The 16,417-nt window shown below is 47.4% G+C and overlaps 1 protein-coding gene across 6 annotated transcripts in view; it reads left to right on the top strand.

Annotated features, from left to right (window-relative positions):
- Positions 1 to 16,417, top strand: part of LOC118508807 (aryl hydrocarbon receptor nuclear translocator homolog) — a 207,278-nt gene that overhangs the window by 17,973 nt on the left and 172,888 nt on the right. For all 6 annotated transcript variants that reach the window (XM_036048543.1, XM_036048538.1, XM_036048542.1 and 3 more), the window contains exon 2: positions 3,797 to 3,857. Coding sequence is in view for 1 of the 6 variants with exons in the window: in XM_036048540.1 (XP_035904433.1) it covers positions 3,797 to 3,857 (61 nt within the window). In the remaining 5 variants the exon portion in view is untranslated. The remainder of the gene's footprint in view (positions 1 to 3,796; positions 3,858 to 16,417) is intronic.

The raw sequence follows: 16,417 nt of genomic DNA on the forward strand, positions 1-16,417 counted from the left end.
CCACTGGGGAGGGTGCTGCTGGGTGGGTGGGTGGTCGAGAAGTACACACGTAGTAGTTGGCCGTAGTATACGGCGTGATGAAAAGATCCGACCTTGAACCATATTTCGTTTCATCGACTGTTTGTCTGGTGCCTGGCTAGGAGTGTGAGCGAGTTAGAGTTAGGGAGCGTGTCTGGAAGCAGGGTAGGGTATGATTGGCCGTTTTCGTGCCGAACGTGCGCCATCGCGGTTTTGCTCGAGTTGAGAGTGTCCTGTACCACCAACACCACCACCACCACCGTACGACACCTCAACGACACAACTTTCATCCGTAATGGGTGGAAGATGGCATCATGTCCAGACGGAGGGTAGTTTTTAGCGGGTTGCATGCTGCGGACGCTTGCCGTGAACGTGCCGGAAAGCTGGACGGAAGAGAAGCCCGAGAGAGAAAGCAATGGACAACCAACAACCCCCGGGGGGGAGGCGGTGTTCCGTTTTTCGTTCCTGTTCAGAAATTTAATGAAATCGATGACGCTCCACGAACGGCCATCGGGGGTTGCGGCAAGCTGAGATAATGTCCCCGGTGAAGCGGGGCCTGGGTGGGTAAACACATCCCCTAAACGGGGATCGAGCATCCATGAATCGTGCTTACCGTTGTTTCTTATTGTGGTTTGATCCGTGTTCTGCATATAACATATGTTTGTGTGATGCGAGCGGTTTGGAGGCGCAGGAAGGATAGCGGTGTCCTTTTCGTGTGGGACTGGCTGGGTGCGTGAACTGGTTCGACAAACGTCGCGCGCGCGGGAGACACAGACTTCAAGGACGCACGCAGTTCGGACGAGGTGGGCGAACGGGTCACTAGCAAAAAAAAAAAGCCAAGAAGGTTGACCCACCGTTACCTGAAGAGTAAAGGCTGCTCCGTATCCTTGACCGTACAAACGACGACTCGTTCGCCCCTGCTTGCGGGCCGGGCACGAAAAGTATAATGCATGCTGCCGCACATATTAACTAAGAAAAGCTAAGAAAGACCACCACCCACCATACCTGGCCGTGTCTCCCGCCGCACAGTTGGGAGTTGGGGGCGCGTGTTCCGTGATTCGGGTTGCGTTACGTTCTTCCAGCTTTTTTTTTTATGTGTTGCTATTCCCGTTCCGTGTAGTATTTTGCCTGGGCATGTTGGCCCTGGTCGTGGCCAGTTGTCAGTTGCCGCCAGCCGGTTTTCCACCCGGTTCGCCACGTTCGGGCACGTTTCCCGGGCAACAACAGAACGGTTGGGACGTGAAAGACATTCATTCGGCTGACGCCTGATGATGTCCTGTCTGGGCTTCTGGCGGGCATACGCAAAAGGGCAGCGAGTGGGTTTGGGTGGCATGTGGCGCCTGTCGATATGACGGCATGACGGTTGCATCCTAATTTTTGTTATAATTCCAATCATGCGCCACGTCGCGTGAGCCACACGCTCCACGATCACGTTTGCCGTGCGGAAGTAGAACGGGCTGCGTGTGTGTGTGTGTTTGGTTAGACCTGTTTCTTTCTTCTTCCCTTTTTGGAACAGGTTCCTTTTCCCGGTGTCAGTGCTGCTCGAATGCACTGTTGGGGAAATAGAAGCAAAAGGCCTTGAAGCGATGGTGTACGTGTAATTATTGGTTGATCGGTCTGTGTCCACGTGCATGCGGACATGTTTCGCCTTTTTTTCGGCGACCGGTACGACTTAGATGTAGCCGTCGGATGGGAAGGGGTCAGCCACTTTCGGATGGGTTTAATGGAGCATCAGCTGAGCATCAGGATTGCAGGGGATGATGTTACCTGATTATATTGGTTTGACTCCCATTTTGAAGTTTATAAGGAGAGCTCCAGGATCTACTTTGTGTACTGTAAAACATCTGCATCAATGCGTCGTCGTTATATTGTACGTACACCTCTTTTTCGTGGAAAGTATGATGAAAAATGTCAGAAAGACTAAGGGATCCATCTGGAGCACCATCAACTGCATTCGGTAACACACCGTGCTCAACTCCGACCCATGCAAAGGTTGTTACTCCAACCCTCTGAACCCTTCGAATTCCTGTACGTAACCGTAACCAGCCCAGATCGGAGGCATCTCTGCTTCAAAGTAAAGGGCCCTGGGTTTTGGGATGGCTGCTACCGGAAGTTTTACGTCTCCGTGACGGGTACAACACGTGAGACACGGTATATACTGTGCATACCGTGGTTTGCATACTAATGGACCTAATCTAATCAAGCTGCGCTTCCCCTCGATGCCACACTCACCCTGGTATCCGTCTTGGGCAAAGCGTTGGAAGATCGGTACAGTACGATTGGAGTGTCAGTAGCGTTACTCTCAGTGTGCAGCACCGATACCTACGGGCAGGTAAAGTTGATATCCTTCGCACATCCTTCTCATCTTCTTCGACCGGTGGAAGGAAACCCGCCTTGCGATGATTCCGTTGAATGACACCCGGCTACATCTACCTACCTTGCTACCCGGTTGCGTTGTTATCACCAGCGGGTACAGGTCATGCGCATTTCCCGAGAACCGATAAATGGACAGCAGCATGTGCCGCTGCTCCGGGTGTTGGGTGGGTTGAATGGTAACCATACAAACTCACACACACACACAACCCGGTTCTATGCTGCTCTTTAGCGCTCCTGTTTGTTTCCGGTGAAGCTACTTGAGCTCGCCGTCCTGCATTCTTGTCAAAATGCGGTGAGTGACTGTAAGTTCGCGCCCAAGGGGAAGAAATGTTGATGTTGATTTTTGTGAGAGCGAGCATCTTCCCGTCGGAGATGATACTGACCACGACCGAGGACATCGTTCGGAGACGAGATCGACGAGAAGGACGGTTTTTTCTTCTTGTTATCAGCGTTCCGGTGTGTGTGTGTGTGTGGGTGAGCAGGATCTGGTAGTCGTTTTTCTTGCATTCTTCCAGCAAACTCTCAACGACACATCGCGACCCTCTTGGCGTCCATCGTTTTGTACTGCTGGTGTCTTGCGTGAGAGCAAACAAAAGTGCGCGTCTAGTGTACTGGTGGTGGCGTGCGGTGTTGATTGGCGCTATCGATGGTTCGATTTTAATTAGCCGAGAAGAGAAGTGCTGTTGTGGGCAACCGAAATCGAGGTGTGCAATTGAATGCTGTACTCGATCCAAGCAATCAGAGGGGCCTTTGTTTTTGTTGTCCGAGCTCTGGTTCCTTGGGAAGTTATCCGTTCTCTTGGTGAGGAAAAAGAGTAACAGAGCAATAGACAAGTTCCCTGGGAAGTTGTAGAGACGTGTGTTTGAGGTTGCTACACCAAGACAGCTGTTTGTATACGAGTGAGCATAATTGCAAGAAAAAAGTGCTATCAGATCGGTAGAAATTTCACACTCGCGAACCGCATTCATTCGAACTGTCAATTTGGCGCTAACCAATCTGGTGGACAGTTGTTTATCCTTTCCACTCGCAAACCGTACGGCTAGACCAACACGATGTGGGGCTACGGAGGAGTTTATGGCTTTGATAGGGCATACGCCGGCACCAACGGTAAGTGTGTACGGTGTGGATCAGTGTTGTCCATAGAAATCACCCGTCCCAGCCGGGCTGTGTGCCGGTCTCGGCCGCTTTTGATGTGACAGTTGTTCGTGGCGTGTGAAAATGATTTCGGCTTGTTTTGCTGACCAGTCCACAGTGGTCGAACGGGTTGTCGTTACTTCACTGGTGTTGATTTGCATGTTCTCGCGGTGGCATGGTGAAGCCTTTTGCCATCCTAGATATAGAGAGACCTGGTGGATTTTAATTTTCGTCTATTTATTTTGCCCTTCTCATTCTTTCTTTCCAGTGGCTGACCCCAATCAAGTGGTCGCACAGCAGAAGCGTCGAGTCGAAGGGACTAGCGCGGGGTAAGTGTCTTTATAAAGTGCTCTCAAACAAAAACAAAAAAATACATCCCGAGAAAATCCCGGCAAAAATTAATCCCAAGAGATAGTTTGAAGAAATTATTCCACATGGAAAATTAAACAACCATTAAGCGAATCGTTTAAAAGGGAAATGGTCCTGCGGCTTGAATCAACAGGAAGGTCAGCTTGGGTTCAATTTTGATTGGAAATTGTGGCAAGAAGTTTGTGGTGTCGTTTAAAGGATCGTCCCACCGGTGTCGGTCTGGGAAGGGAGGATTTTGATAATCGTTCCCCGGGTTCACAGTCAAGTGTGATCTGCTGGGCAGCTCCGATTGCTCGCGCAGAGGCATTCGATCTGGAAATAAAATCAATAAAAATTTAAATAGAATTCAATAGAAGCCTCCCCATCTTCCCAATCCACCCGAACCGTGGGCCACGCTGGATACGGTACGAAGGGACCTTCGTTGGGTTTGGGAACCTCGGTATAAGACATTCATGCATTCTCCCGAGGGATCGTAAACTCACAGGCAACACACAGGCAGGACATGGTAGGAAGCTTAGAAGGCGAAGTAATGGTGATTTCCATTTTCTTGCATATTTTTCCTCGCTGTAGTAGTGGTCCTTCGAATAGCTTACCTTTTGGAATTCGTCTGCCCCAATGCTCATCGGTAGCTCCGGTGCTTTGCGCCGGTATGGCTGCTTTTGGCCGAGTGTGAATCGGTAAACTTGAATATGTCTAGTCATGTTTGGGTGTACCTTTACATCGCATGATTGTATTGGATTGTAGAGTTTTCTACTTTAAATTCTTAACGTGGTGACTCCTTAAAGTGATAAAACTAATTATAAACATATCTTTACATCAGCTAAATAAAACACTTTGATGTAAAATATGTACGTATGCCAGTGACATCCAGAAGCTTTAAACCAGGCGTCTCCATAAGGGTCGGAATTTCATTCGCCATGGATGTTCCCTTCAGGGGGTGTCACATCTTGCAGTAGTTGTCGGACTCGGTCTTCGGATTCAATCCCGGTACCGTTCCTTTACTTTTACGATCATCGTTTGCCTGAAGCAACCATTCGCAGTACATCGCACCGGTGGCTCACATTCCTATTACCTTCATTTCATAAGTGCTTACTGGTGCAGTGTTCCCAGCTGGTTGCTCTTTGGTGGCTTGCATTCGAAGAATTCGATTACCTCTGTCAGCTTCGGTCCTTTATTTTTCTCTTTTGCTGCTGTAGTGTACTATCCTGCTTTTATTTGATCGCCTCAAGCCTTGCAGTGAAGTTACGACGGGCAGGAAAGAAGTAACCGAGGAAACTTTCAACACCTGCCAAAATAGGACTTGCAGTGGTTCTGTGCTGCTACTCTGCCCCATATTTCCTATCGTCAAAGTAGTTTGCCGTACCGAATCATCAAAATTGGTATCGTCTTCCAGCGATTGGGTTTGATTTGGGGGCACAGAAAATGACGCTACTAAAAGGCTGCTGCCCAGCAAGTCATAAACGGTAAGCGAGACAAGGGCAGCGTTACAATCCACCACAACGGTGTGGAATTAAATCGAATTGTGCAGTAGGGTTTTGCTGTTGTCAGTGCTCGGAAGCGAAAATAGCAAGGTAGGACGATGAAAGTCGGTAGCAAAAAGCCTCAGCACTTTCCTCGGATGCTTTCAGCAAAACAAGACGCAAAAAAAGAGCAGACACCCAGCAATTCGGCCCTGATGGTAGTAACGACTATTGCCACATCTTGATCTGTGTTTGTTCCTTGTCATTTCCAATCGGCACTGGACGAAAGCATCTTCGTCTACAGCCCCGTGGGTGATAATACCATAGTTTACGCCACCTCCAGTCTCCAGTGGTTGACTGTGGCCCTTCCTGCCCGGGTGCTGGTAACGGATGTTCGGAACGGGTGTACGTACACTGCTACGTCCTTGGGCAGGTCTGGTCAGGCAGGCTTTGTGTGTTTGAGCTATTACTTCAACCACCCGGAGCAGCACTGTCGTTGGCACCATTACCGTTCTGTTGTGTCGTTGTTTTTATTTCGGGGCAATAACGATTCTTTGTCTTTATGTGCATTTGTTTTTTCCTCGTTCGCTTTCCACATCATCATCATCGTGGTGGTGTAGTGCCCGGTGGTGCGGAGTAGTCGCGTTAGTTGAACATTTCAACGCGGGAACACACTCCGAATGGTTAAGTGCAGCATCGGGGGGCACCACCGAGTGCTGTCATACCGGACCTGGAGTGTGGATGCGATGCAGGAGGCCGGGATATTTCGAGGAAAGGACATCTAGTAGCAGGGATCCATGTTGTTGTTTTTTTTCACCGCTCTCCCTCGCTTAAGTGAGCTTACCACCATTTCCGGCGATGGGATGATGGAAAGGGAATGATAGTGTGAGGATTGCGTCGTCGTCTTCGTCCTCGGCGACGATGATGATGACGATAACTGTTTCTGCGTATTTGCTCAGGATCCGTTTGCTGTGTGGGTGTGTATGTGTGTGGCTTTTTCAAGTATTTCACCTTGCTGCGTCTAGCGTGTTAGGTTTTGTTTGCCCAGCAAACGTCTCGCAAGTGTGGAGAGCCACGGCAGCAACAAAAAACGAGCTATAAAGAAGATGTCAGGACAGTAGTGGACTGTGTTATCTCAGTTAAAGAGTCTGCTAAAAGGATGTTTGCTGGTGTCCGATCTTCATGATAACGCTTTAAGATAATCGTGAGGGACAGGTTTATTTGGAGCGCAAGACACCAGCTCTTTAAGTCTAATTTCTGAAGCCTATGAAGTTCAATTTCAGCTCGAAGTACGTGAAATCCATCATACAAAAGTAAAAACCTAAAGTCCTGCTGAACTACCCATTCGATTATGGTTTGCTGTATTATTTTTCTTTCGCTGTCTGTTTCCTGTTTTTCCCAATTCCCCAGCTCCAGTTGCTCACTTTGCACCAACACTGGCAGCTACCAACAAGTCCCTCCGGTGGTGGTAGACCAAACAAATGGTTTTTGGAGGCCCTTTGCTGTGCGGTGTAACGGTGCCGCCAATAGATAGCACAAAAGCTGCTGTGTACGGGCAAGGTTTCAGGGAAGCAAAAATTTCCATAACACCATGCCACATGTTACGGACATCGTCCTTTTTTGGGGGTACGCGGCATGTTTCGCGCATGCGCCCGTGTCGAGACTGCCACCGGCTGAGAGTCGATGAGAACCGTATGCTCTCCGTCACAGGGTCGGCCGCCTATTCTCACCGCATTTTCCCAGTTTTTCTTTCACCTTTCTCCAGCTGTGTGTACCGGGCACAAAGGAAAGAGTAGAAGATGGAAGAAATTGTGAGCAAAACCCTACCGGTGAGAGTGTAGGACCGTGTAACTCACGATGGAGGGGAACATTGCCAGCGCGTGTATTATTATTATTGGAATTGCAAACAAAAAATACATATTTTCCAACTCGTCACTATCGTCCCTTTCGATCTGTACGCCTCTTACTTTCGGCCGTCAGTCGGTGGTAAAGGAGGGGAGTTGACTCGAACCTGAGGGTGGGTGGAAATAGACAATCACACACACACCTACACCTACAATGAACAATTTTACATCCAGCGGTAGGACTGGTGGTCTTAAGGATGAGTTTACTAACACCAGCCACCACTAGCTACTACACAACAAGAGGATGGTTCTGTTTGGTGTTTGTGCTTGGATGCAGTGAGACTTGTTGGATGATGTGTGGGAGAGAGATGCTAGCTGCAGCTGTGGAGTAAAGGATAGTGGATCGGGAAAGGAATGACAGGGCTGTACCTTTCCCTGTGTACCAGATGCTTGGGACGTTTACCATGAGGATGCGTTTATCAGCATGTGTGGAGAGTGTATAAAAAGGGCAAAAGGTGTTTCATACGTCTATCTTAAATGCATGCTGTTGTAGATTCGGGGTTTTCCCAGCATGGTTTATCCAGGATTCCTAATAACGTACCTGTTTAATTTGAATATATATATATTCAATTTTAAATGTTTTAATGCTTTACTAGTATTCTTATGATATCTATTAAGAGATACTGTAAGAATGTAAAACAAATTAAAATCACCGAGAGTCTCAGGGATCAAATTCAGAGGCACATATGTAAACTTGTAAATGCCTGTAAATATTATATTTGAAAAAACATGTATTTAAAGCATCGGTATAATAAATCGGTATCACCGGTCATCCTACCATCTCTTCATTGAATTCAAAGCAGTATATGAAACCATAGCCAAGGTAAAAATTGTACGACGCAATGAGCTCTTTTCGAATCACGGCCAAGCTTACCAGGCTTGTAAGAATGACAATGGTCAACATCACATGCTGGATGAAGGTGGATGACAAACTCTCAAGGCCCTTTGCTACCACCAAGGGCCTGCGCCAGAGAGATGGGCTTGCCTGTCTTCTTTTCAATCTGACACTAGAGAGAGAGAGCAATCCGTTACTCGAAGGTGGAAACTTCGGGGACCATCTTCTATAAGTCAATCCAGATCCTGGCATACGCCGATTACATGGACATCCTTGGTTTGAGGCTCTCCTATGTAGCAGAAATTTGGCGCACCTTTGAAAGCGTCGAACTTCAACCAATTTGGGGTCAAAAGTCAGCACCGACAACAACATTGATGTCGAGTTACGCGTTAGGGTGCTGACTCTCCACCGGTCATACTACAGTCAGAGTCAGAGACGGTTCTCTGCTCAAAAAACCAGTCGCGACGGTCCAAGCTGAGACTGATTAGTCCCCAGTATTCACATACGCCTCTGAGACATAACCTCTGTCCAAAACAGAAGCATCCCTGTTAGCCGCATTCGAGAAGAAGATCACTTCATAGCACTTCAGAAGCACTTCATAGCCTCATCATATCAGGATCGACAAATCGTTTATTTTGATTTTGTTTTTCGCATTAATTTTTGGATTGAATCTCGAAAAAAATCCGAATTCTATCTGGACCGTTCCCTCGAAGTGAGGACTGACTATTCAACTACTTGGTTTTAATCAGTCTAGTAAGCCAGATATGCATGAGATAAGCATGACCTTAAGAGGTCTTTAAACCAACATACATCTTTGTATAGGGAGCGTAGGCATCACGAGCTAGCCCATTAATATTGAGCAATCCTTCGAAATTCAACTCTAAGTTTTCGATTTTGGCCTTGTCAAATAATATTGAGCATTAAGTCTTATCGCTGGGGCGGTCCGGTGGCCGAGGCGATCCGGCAGGACCGGGCTCAAATCCCATCAAGACCGCATCCCCGTACGCAGGGCTGACTACATACGGGAAATGGCAGGCCGAGACCTGTCGAAGTTGTAGTGTCAAGGAAGAAGACGATGTCTAGCCGCTACTAATTCTTTTAGAATAATACTAGATAAAATCTAATACATACAAAGACAGCTAAGTTTACTTGTTTTGCTGTTAGTTTGGAGAGCTATCAGCATTTCAGTCGACAAATGTCAAAAAGCATTAAAAAACTGGATTTGGACAGACTTCATTCTCTTTCATTTATTTGACTATTAACCCGTATCAATCTTGACTGGTTTATTAACATATTATTATTTTGAAATTGAATGTTCTAATGTTCTTAAATCGTTGTAAAACCTATGAACAACAGGGTCCTTGTTCTGTTCCCACTGTTGGTAAACATAATTTTGTTTTAAAAATCATCCCAACACTATGGCACAGATTTGTCACAACAGCGCCTCGAATGAATGCTAGAACACAGCAGGAAGTAGGTCGATGGATGGAGGGAATCGTTTGTACACACCATCCAGCTTCCCGTAGGATATACGGCGAAAAACCCATGCATGAAGCAGCTGCCTGAACACATTCTTACAGCAGCGTGATGCCAATTACGGGCGTCTGGCTCACCCGCGTTCGGTGCTTTGGGCCGGGAAATAAAAACGAGTGTCATGGTTCGTTCGCTGCATGCACCTTACCGGAGCCCACTCAAAGGGCGCCTAGACATCAATCCCGTAGCCGTAGCTTTAGTACGCCCCGCGGCCCTTTATCATACCACCGCCTAGAGTGTAATGTCAATGAGATGCGGGCCTTTCGGCGCGGACTTCCAAGATGCGAAGGATCGATAGGTATTTCACATTCATGCCATGCAAAGCATCGTAAACTGTCATCCGCTTACGAGATTGAGTTGATCTTCCCGGGCGCATTAAATCCATGCGTGTGTATGTGTCTACATATATGGAGTCGGAAAAATGCTGCATAAACTGGAATGTCTTAGATTTGCTCCGATCCGTATTCCTGGGCGAGGGGAACTTTCATCAATGTGTGTCTCCTCACTTTACCCTTGACTGGTGGCGGGTTCTTGGCTGACGTTGGCTGATTAGTATAATTTTACAAGCGTTAAAGGAACCGGAGAGTGTAGAGACACAATCGGAGCCCAGGGGAGCGGAGGGTTTTCGTGTGGAAATTTATTGTACCAACTGTGTTGAATATGCAAAAGTTTGGTACACCACACCGCAGTACTACTACTGATGCTACCACTCTATTCTGGTGTGGATTTTTTCTTTTACAACATCCCTTTTAATCCGTACATTACACTTGCTGTAGGATAATTTTTACAGTGTGTTGAGCTTTTATTTACACTCACAATTATGTCCTACGGTTTTATTTGCTGTCGCAGTGTTTTTTGTTTTGCTTCTTCTTCAGGAGCTAAATGTTAGCCGAGATGACGCTGTGTAGACTTGAGGACGCCTGCCGAACCAGAAATTTGCACTGCAGTGGTGATAAAATGAAGAGATGCATAATATTTTCTTCTTCGCTATTGAGGCGTTCACCAGAACACACCCCACAAACGGCAATTCACGAAGAAGAGATTTTATGGAGATGAAGTGAGCTTTAATGGAGTGAGTGTATCGAAATTGAATTGGTCAAATAGAGGAGAGCATAATGTATGGTCTCAAATAGCGCTTTCATGGTACTTCTTGTTGTGGACATAGTAGATTCGGTCTTGAAATCCATACCATACCAGTGTTCATTAATTATGTTCTTGATTGAGCGCTGGCAGGGCTGGAACGAATTCTCGTCAGCTTTGGTGAAATGTTACACACAGCAACACTAACGCCGGTGATATCCATGGAACGTAAACCCCAAACAAACTGGATCATCCATCCAGTGTGCCCTCCGCGGTTCCTCCAAACAAATCAATCATCACCGGCTGTCAGTGGCGTTGGTTCGGCTGGCTTCGGCAACGGGGTCTCCAGCGTCTGTTGCGAGCCTCATAATCATTCCGTTCATCCATCAATATACGAACGAATGACGCTTGCCGGGAAAGATAGGTTACACCTGGTCGAACTCTCTCTCTCTCTCTCTCTCTCTCTCTCTCTCTGTTGCTCGGTACACGGACGAGTACCATGTGTAGAGCGTGCTGGAGCTCCGTTAGTGCCATGCTTTTACATCACCTCCATCCGCAGGCACGCGTTGGTGGTGTCACTGAGCCGGCATGTGCGCGCAGGTATCGTCACATAATGGTGCCGGTTGTAAGCATTTAGCTCTAATCTTAACAAGCAATCAAGCGCCGCCGTGTAACATGAGTTTAAGGAGGGGGCGCACACATATTCTAGGACTCTCGCCATGCACCGGGGACGGCCACAGGGGAAGCTAATTGCCGCGAAACGAATGGAACCGGCGTGTGTTGTGTTGCAATGAGGAGTATGCGATATTGGGACCTTCGATATTGGGATATTGGTTTTTTCCTTCCCGTGGCCGTAACTGAATGTAATGAAGACTTCTCATAGTGGGACGTAGGTGTGCTTCGACAGGCCGGAACGAAGCGTACACAATGCCGATTTAGTCCGATTCATAGACACATATCTACCGGACCGGTCTGCGAGACCATGTTTGGTGCGTTGTCTAGAGGTAGAGTATTCGGGAGAGGGTGCCAATCAATTAATCATTTTTCTTTTCCCAACAGAAAAAAAAAACGAATCTCCTATTGGGAAGTGTGCCTAGTACAATTCCTTTCCAACGGTACATTGTCGCTGGTTCTAAGCTTCAGCATGCCCCGTCGGATCCACCTTCACTCATTTGAAAGCATTAAACGGTGTAATCGATTGTTATTAATGAACCAGAACCATCCGAGGCGGTGGCGCGCCCCTGAGGGAATGAATGAGAGCATTCTTCTTGGGCAAAGTTGGTGTTGACTGTTTTGTTTTTAGTTTTACAGCTACGGGGGCTCCCTTTCTGGTTGGAATTTCTCATATATCAAAGGACCGCGCGCGTTCAGGGGGGTTTTTTTCTACTGTTTCGTCTAGCAAAAGGGTAGCTCTAGTAAAAGGGCAGTTTTGTGGAGGATGCGGCGAGGCTAAATATTGTGCCGTTTTTACATTTGTTCTCCTCGATTTTTCGATGCCATTTCCCTGATGCCTTGTTTGATGATTGATAGAGTTCTGGATGGGTAAGTTCGTTTCGAGCGCTGTTGCCATAGGAGTCTTCGCCCGGGCGAAAGGTCTTTTTTCGTTCGATCGCCGTTTTTATTCCCACCCCCCAAGGCAGGTAGTTGGGCATTTGCACTCGTCCTAGAAGAAAAAGGAGCTAGCTTTCTTGGACGGCTTTTTGTTGTGCAGGAAACAATGGGAAGTTCTAATAAGGGTGGGGGTTGGTACACCACTCACTCCTGGAAGGGCAGAAGCAGGAGGGCGATTTATGCGTACCCAATGCCGGCGGGCTCACTTTTGCGGAAGTTCTCATCGTTCCGGTGTGGCAAGAAAAGGAACAGGTCTTCAATTCGCTCCGCTTCGGAGCGAGAATTGCGTATGGTGTCAAAATGGCTGAAAATAGCTGCATAATTAAGTTGCGTATAAATTGCGTATACGGGTATCCGTTTTGCTCCGTACGGCTCGACTCGTTCGACGCGGTGCGTAAGTCCCACTGGCACAGAAAACGAGGTCATATGGTACTACTGCCGTTTCTTTTGGATAAAGGGATGTGTGTATTTAGTAGGTTGGCACCACCCCCGTCTACGAGGTGGGGTGCGAGTGTGTTGCAAATGATTGAACGATTTCGTACGATTGTGTGGAACGCTGGCAGGATGGAGAGCTTCGATGAGTGCGCGCGTCCAAGATTTGCCACCCTGGAATCCTTATCCTGGACGGATTTTCCGCTCAACGGCCAGGTTATCTCCGTCTGCCGGCCGAAAATCGAACGAAAGTGTGCAGTTGATAGGTTTGAGTGATTGATAATTTCTTCGGCTTCGGTCCTTTGCCGTTGTTTAATCCGCACATCGCCCCCCTCGGTCTAATTGATTCGTGTCCGACATTCTGAACCACCCCCTGCCCGAGGAGTCAATCATACCCATGTCCAAAAAGCTGCGTTTGACGACTGTTGGCCAATAAATTATACCTCCGGAGCACCAGCTGGTGTTGTGCGATATATTGATGTGCTGCTGCTGCTGCTGCTGCTGCTGCTGGAACAGGGAATGTGTGGGACTTTTCCTCCTCGTTAAGCAGATTGGCAAATGGTGGTTTCAAATTACTCGGAAATGAAAAATTCGTTTATTCATGCCGCTGTGTCGCTGATCACCATTTCCTGTATCCCACGCTCTATATCCTCTATACGATCGATCGATGATGAAGCTGTGGTGGGAAATCCTTCGGCCTGTTTATCAACTAAAAGAACTGCTATTATAAAAATGATTAATATGAATTGAAGAAAAAAAAAGCTGATGAAGTTTACCGCATAAAAAGCTGAATGTATACGCGAGAAAACAAACAGCAAACCAGCGTTATCTGTAATATGATCCTTCCACGCGCACCAATTTTCCCATGGCACTCGGGGTATACGGGTTGACACGTTTAAGGCGGCATCAGCCTATCGATACCTACATACCGCACATACATTAAAGATCCGGCATAATTATGATCCATGCGAGCGGAGTCTGTTTTTTTTTCGTTTTTCTTTCCCCAATTTACATCTCATCAATTTTATCCCGCGCAGTATGGATGCTTCGTGGAGGTAAAAGTTCGTCCCAATTACAATGCGTCTAGTTCGTGGAATACCGTCAGATAAAAAAGCAAGCGTGATGTACTGTGATGATGGGTGTGGTATGGTCGCGCTTCCTTTTTCCAACGGGATGTGGAAAAGTAAACAATCGACCAATAATCACTTCTCCAACCCGGCGGATCGCAGTGATGATCATCACGGCCACATGTATGGTGCCCCTGGTTGGTGGCGTTGTTGGTGGCAGCGGTCCAAATGAATATCCGCTCGGATTGTGAGAGGTGTGGTGAGGTGACGTTCCAGGAACTGGTTGCTGATTGTTCCAATTCGGATTTAGGCTCTCTACACTCCCAGTCACCGTCCGGGAGTTCCGGGGGTTACGCGATACGCAATTTATAGACGACTTTTTTTTCGCTCTCTCTCTCTCTCTCTCTTTCTCTCGATGCGCCCAAAGCACACCCAACAAGTGCCCGTGTCCTGGCAGCTCATATTATTTTGAGCCGTCAGTACGAACTTCCGCCGGTGTACTGTATGTGCGCGCTAGGCTTTTCCGGTTTCCGGTGTATGCCCGGGACGGCCGCCGTATGGGAAACATGATTTGCGATGCTGTGGAACTTTTGAATCGACGTGTTTCACACGCCACACTCGCCTTTTGTTTGTTTGTCCTTTCGGTGCAAATCCTTTTCGGTGGGTGCCACAGGAAGGAAACAGGAAATTGAGTTTGCATGCGAGAAACAATGGGACAAATTTTGGAAGTCGTCGGACGTTGGTGGATGGGCGGGTTGAAGAAATTGTCTCCACCACCGGGTTCGCACACCGGGAACTACCGACCCGATATGGCCGTGCATTACGCAGAAGGTAGCAACCGAAAACGAAGCGAACGCTTTACGACGACACACGGCCGACAAAAAAACCACTACTCCGATCAAAAGTACGTTAGTTGGGTGATGTTTTTCTTTCTCAGTTGGCTACAATTTTACTGGAGACGCATCGGAACGGTTTTACTGGGTGACACTGCAGAGACCGCCTGACCGAGAGCCCCCCGGCGGTTGCTCGTTCGGTTGGGAAAAATGGGCCGAAAAATGGTTTACGATGTGCGTGTTACTGGTTTTATACTCTCCGGGTTTTTATTTTACTTTATTTTATGACATTTTACACGAATGAAGAAATTTCCCGGTGTGCGCATTTCGCTAGTTTCTGGGGAAAGCTACATTTACTTCGTTTATTTTCTTTTCCTCGGTGTGAGGCATCTGGGTTTGCGGTGCAGAAAAAGCTCACCCTGCAGTACACTGTAGCGAAAAAGGCGTAGACGCCACACATACACACACAAGCATACACTTCATCTAACCGTGGCTAAGGAAATGCCTCTAAACAGGCTGTAACTGGGAAAAGTACGTAAGTTATTCCGCCCGACAGAGACTTGGAGAAAGTGCTCTGGGCCTACCGGGGTAGGCGAAGAACCAAAGACAAAAGACGTTGGAGACCTGCGAGCTCCCCACACCGAAGACGACAACGCCAACGACGACGGTGAAAGTAAGTAATCCATCGTCCTTAACGTCGTCCCCGGCAAGTCAGAATGGGAGCCGGTGTTCGGTTGATGCTTTTCCCCTCCCGCAGAAAGAAGCACAAATATTTACTCAACGTACGCCAGAGCTATCCGGTTTGTGTTGGTCCTCATCGGATAAGAGCTCCAGTGTGTGTGGTTGTGGAGCCTAGCGACTTTTCCCTGCGAGAGTCCTTCGAGACACACATAGTACAGCTGGGGACCACACTGCTACCAAGTACTCCGTCCGTCCGGGTTGGGGACAGGTTTGTCTCTCGCTTGCTGTTTTTGTTTTCTGGCTGAAGTTAACGCGAAAACTACTACCTCCGGATGGGTGACGCGTACGAGGTGAATTTGATCAAAATGTTTCGCTTAAATATTTACGCAATAAACATTTCAGATGGATGTCGTTAGATAATGGTTTCGAGCGGGTAGTGTTGGGGCTTCGACCTCCGCCGGTTGGTCCTCTTTTTTTGGAGGTGAGTCTCTGGCTTTTTGAAGTTCCCTTTTTTTAGAGACAGAGCGCTCCACTTGGTGGAGACCAACTGTGGGCTAGCCAAGCCAGTCTCCAAGGTTTAGTGGGGTGTTTAATTTGCTTTCTGTTGAGTTCGTTTGTTTTTTAGTTGAGATATTTATGGTAAAATGAGATTGAGGTACTTCAAGGAATTGTAGAATATCCTGAAGAGCTTCTCCATGACCTATTCTGAGTAAAAATGGAATTTCTTAACTCCAAAATTTGATTTTTTCGATCATTTTGCAACATTGTACTACACAAGAAAAAGACTCTAATGTATTCCTCGCTTGCTCTATTTCTCTCTTTCTCTCTCGCTCTGAAAGTATTACTTCACTTGTCAAATACGTCGTCCTACGGGCACCCTGATGCATCTTTATTTGTGGACACTGTTCCTCTTCCAGTTATGCTCACCCAGTCCCCACCACGGGGAGAAGTTTGTTGTAAAAGTCAATTATTTTTTCCTTGACAGATTTGCGCTGTAGTTTCCGTTTTTCTTGCTGCTGCTGCTGCTGCTGCTTCTTGTAAGTAAATTCACAACTTGGAAAGTCGGCAAATGATCACTGGGCGC

Source organism: Anopheles stephensi, chromosome 3 (genome assembly GCF_013141755.1).
Source record: "Anopheles stephensi strain Indian chromosome 3, UCI_ANSTEP_V1.0, whole genome shotgun sequence".
In the NCBI taxonomy this organism is placed as follows: Eukaryota; Metazoa; Arthropoda; class Insecta; order Diptera; family Culicidae; genus Anopheles; species Anopheles stephensi.